At 54.3% G+C, this 4,410-nt stretch overlaps 1 protein-coding gene across 1 annotated transcript in view; it reads left to right on the top strand.

Annotated features, from left to right (window-relative positions):
* Positions 1–371, top strand: part of SF3A2 (splicing factor 3a, subunit 2, 66kDa) — a 5,189-nt gene extending 4,818 nt beyond the window's left edge. The window contains exon 8 of the mRNA XM_010014890.1: positions 44–371. Within this exon, the coding sequence (XP_010013192.1) occupies positions 44–52 (9 nt within the window). The 3' untranslated portion in view covers positions 53–371. The remainder of the gene's footprint in view (positions 1–43) is intronic.
* The last annotated feature ends 4,039 nt before the right edge of the window (positions 372–4,410 follow it).

Below are 4,410 nucleotides of genomic sequence, written 5' to 3'. Positions count from 1 at the left end.
CCACGGCCACCTCTGCCCGACTCCATGCCGCCACCTCCTCCAGGAGGCATGACTCTGCCTCCTATGCCTCCCTCTGGACCGGTGCCACCGCCTCCAGTGCCACCGCAGTTGCCACCAGCCCCCGGTGTACCCCCTCCTGCTCCTCTGCCACCCATGATGAGGCCACCGCTCCCCACGGAGGGGCCAGGCACTATCCCCCCTCCACCTCCCTCCAACTGAAGCCCCTCCTGGACTCAGTCCCGCTGGACTCCTCCAGCTCCTCTCTTTTTATATGCAGATCATGACTGATTGAGAGAACTACTTCGGGTTTGTATGCCTGCGAATTTGACTAAATCCTGTAGGTTCATTAAAAGGTTTTCAATTTTCCTTTCTGTTTTCCTTTGTTTTGGTTAAAATATTGTCGTGTGTTCACTTCCTTTAACCCTTAGATAGGTCAAACTTTCTCAGTCTGGTTACATGTTGGGAATTCTCCAAAGAGGAGATAAAGGATTGGAAATCTCGAGGCACTTTGCCTCCTAACTGAATAGCTACATCAGCCTCAGCTCAGCTGCGGCTGGATGGGTATCCCAGAAATCCCCAGCCAGTGAATCAGTTGAAATCCTTTATTGAGCTGCTTGTTCAGTGATGGGGAGACTTGTTACAGGCAGATGGGCAGGATTCTGTTACTGGGTCACCACTGATTGCGGTGCTGGGCCGAATGGCAGACTTTTCTACATCCAGTTCTGTCTTCCTGTGGGATTCCAGTTACAGCTGGAAGAGCACTGGTCCTGCTGCCTTTGGAAACTGCCTTTCTCCTTCTGGTGCCAGAGTGCTCAGGTGTTGCCAGCTAAAAGCTAGAAACCTCTCCACTGAGGCAGTCAGTTTGGATTGCTTCTCAGGAGTCCTTGAAAAGCACCGGACAAGATTCCAATTGAAGCCAGATTCCTCCCTTCCGGAATGCAGCTGTCCCGCTCCCACCTGCAGCTTGCTGGAGTGGTCACACCAAACATGGCTTCACAAAGTGTCGCTGCTCCGGTTCGTGCTGGCGGTGGGGTTCTCTGGGAATGTTTAGTCAAAGAACTGCAGTGATATTAACTCTTAGTTTATGATTGTAATTCATTAAATGTCTGTAGCACTATGAAGCACCTGCTGCCACGTGTGGTTTTTACTGTACATGTAAAATCTCCCACTGGCAGACTAGTTTTGGCAAGTGTTTTGCTCTCTGGTTTTATTTATTCTTGATGTTTCCTTCAAACAACTATTTGGTTGTCATTTAAAAGTGGTAGTTCTGAGTGTTTTCCTCTCTGTCTCTTCCAGGATCCATTTCACTGCAGTGGGGTGTCACACCGCAGGACCTGGGTGCTCAGTGGGGAGCAGCAGCACTGGGGACTGGGCTGCTTGGCCTGGCTGTGCCCTTGGCCAGCGCCTGGCTCGAGTCACGGGCCGTGGGGAGGCTGAGCTTGCAAAGCCCTACCACCGTGTGCCCCTTTGATGGGAAATCAAAGTCTTCACCTCTGCTGCTGGCCTGACACAGGTCCTGCTCAGTCCCACCGAGTGTGTCCAGCCCTCGCTGGCTTCACTGTGCTGGAAACTCTGGAGCTGAGCTGGCCTGATGTTTGAACGGGCTTGTGCAGGTCCCCCTTTTGCCAGGCACGTGTCCCCTGTCACAGCTCCTGTAGAGGAGGGGGCTGCCCTCTCCAGCCTTGTGGTGGGTGCCCTTTGTCCCGCTCTGGTTCAGCTGCCTGGTCTGTTTATGATGTGCTGAGCTCTGAACTGCAAAGTCTTGGGAACCCAGAGGAGGGTCTGAACGTGTGTTGGAACTTTCTGGCACGTCCATTTCCCCCTGCTCTCAGCTGCCAAAAAAAGGAGATACCTTGGGGGGGACATGTTTCACTGGGGTGGGTTGGGTAGGTGGTGTGTGTAACCCCAACTGTTAAGGTGAGCATTGGCATCTCACAGAGGGAGAAGTCTGTACAAGAGGTTTGTTGTGAGACTTTCTAAGTCAACTCTTAAGTGTTCAAAGTCATCAGGGTGCTGCTGCACCCTGTGAGATTCTCCTTCAGAGGCTGAAGCAGCCTGGGCAGCCTCTAACCTGCAGCATGTGAGGTACCAGCAAAGAGAGGAGAACACTTTCCACACATGTACTTAGTTTCTGCCTGTTCTCTGTTACTGTCCCCCTCCTCCTCCTTAATTCTTCCCTCCTGGTGTTTCACTGCTGATGGGAATAGTGTGTGCCTGTCCCCATGAAGATCCAGGTCTAGACATCCATCCTCCTTTAGAAAACATCTGAAGTCAAGGACATGCAACCCTACAAGTAAGAGAAACAGCTTTACTTTTTTTGTTTATGTTTCCAATACTGGATGCAAACCCAAAAATAGAACAAAAAAGTTTCTTGGAAGCATCCCTCCCTCCTCTCCAGCACGACGGCCTTTGAGTTTCTCAGGGGAGGTGTGTTGTGCATTGTCAACTCAAGGCCACCGGTTTTTAAAAGGGAGACGCCGTCCTCCCCTCCTGCCCGTGTTCTGGATGTGTGTGAGCGGCTCCTGCTGCACTGGGAGTAGCTGAAGCGGGACCATGAAGGGTGCTCTGAGGGTGCTCTGGTTGTGCCTGGTGCTATTGCTTCCCTCTGCAGCACTTCCAAGAACGGGGAGCACAGGAGAAAAGATTTCCCCAGTTGACCAGGTAGAGCTGGGTCTGCCGGAGGAGCTGGGACCTGGAGCAGAGGAGAGAAAGAGAGAAAATGCAAGTTTCCAGGAAAGAGCGAGACCCAGCTCGCTGGGGAGACCGAGGCTGGCTGCTGCTGCGCGCCCCTTTTCAAAGCCTGACCCAGGAACAAGATGCCTCCAGGGGGTGTCTGAGGTTGGGGGCACCAGCTCCAGCCTGCATCCATGGCCGCTCGGGGGGCTGGAGGGGCCCGTGTGCAGGGTGACAATGGATCAGGACGGGCTGACCCCAGGTCACCTCGAAGTGGTGGGGGTTCTCACCCACTATGAAAGCAGCTTCATCAAGCTCCTGAGACAACGCACCAGGTGGGACCAAAGCTCTCTGGAGACCTTCGGGCTGTGCCCGGGCACGGAGGCGGGTGCTGCTCTCCATCCCCTGAAGCACATCCATGCGCACGTGCTGGAGCCGGGGCAGGATCGCTTCCTCGTGCTGCATCTGGAGGAAGGTTGGTGGGAGATCCCTGCACTGAGGCTGAGCACGGGGCTCGGGGAGGCTGATGCTGTTTTCTTGCCCAAAATCAGGGATTTAAACACCAGATTTTTGGGTGACAGGGTTTAGTGCGAGGTGTCCCTGCCCATGGCAGGGCGGTTGGAGCTCGATGATCTTAAGGTCCTTTCCAACCCTAATTGTTCTATGATTCTAAGTTAAATGTGCGGGGTTGGGTTCCTTTTAAAAGCAGTGAATACAGTAACATGTCTAGTGAAAGGTGCCCCTGCTTGTGGTGGCGGGTGTGGTGGAAGGAGATGATCTTTAAGGTCCTTTCTAACCCAAACCATTCTGTGATTCTATGTCTTCCTGGGTCCCTTTTTAAGAAGCTTCAGTAGTGATGATGGTTTGTGTCCCTGCCTGTCACTAATGCCCAGGGGCCATAGTCTTGGTGGCTTCTATGCTTTCGGGATCACAAGTGTTTCTCATGCAGGTTAGGACCCCATGCCAACTCTGTCTGATTGGGAAAAGAGAGGAGAGGGTCGGAGACACGGCCCTGCCTGCTCCTACTGTGGTGTGTCCCCAGCTCATCTCTCATGCTGGGTGTTGCTGAGGGGCCCTGGGCTGGCTTGTGTAGCTTCAGCCTTATACCAAAACCAGGCACATTCCTGTGTCCTGCCTCAGTGGTAAGTGCTGTGCTGAGGGAAAGCACAGCCTCGGGTTTAATCCAGCCTCCTGTGTGGTGAAAGGATCACACTGGTTTCTCTCTTCTTGAAATCTCCTCCTCCCCTCCCAGAGTTTGGATTTTCGGCTGAACTTGCCGGTGCCGGGCAACTGGGAAGTGGCTCTTCCCCAGGCAGCGCTCCTGGCCACCGACGGCCACAATGTCCTCAAGCAACCAGACATGGAGAAGAGCTTTCCATGGGGATCTGCCCATGAAAATCTGCCAGAGTCACTCGGGAGCGAGGCAACCCCTGCTGATACGTCCTGAAACTGGGAACGGGGGTTTTTTTTAGCCACAGAGTTGGTTGCGCTGTCCCCCCACCCCATCAGCTCCTGTCTCGGATGCTGTGGCCATCACACGGGCTGGTGCTTGGTCCCAAAGCCCGTTCCCCACCCCTCAGCCCCGGAGCCAACAGGGATTTCAGGCCTCTGGTTCTCCCTTGCAGTGCGGTGGGAAGCCCCGGCGCAGCTCTGGTTCAAGCTGGTTTTCCAGGCGGAAGTTGGCCGGTCGCTGGGAACGCTGCGCTTCGCGGTCCTGCTCTTCTACCTGGGCCCCCG

Source organism: Nestor notabilis, unplaced genomic scaffold, assembly GCF_000696875.1.
Source record: "Nestor notabilis isolate BGI_N333 unplaced genomic scaffold, ASM69687v1 scaffold25055, whole genome shotgun sequence".
Lineage (NCBI taxonomy): Eukaryota > Metazoa > Chordata > Aves > Psittaciformes > Psittacidae > Nestor > Nestor notabilis.
This window is presented reverse-complemented; position numbering and strand designations above follow the sequence as displayed.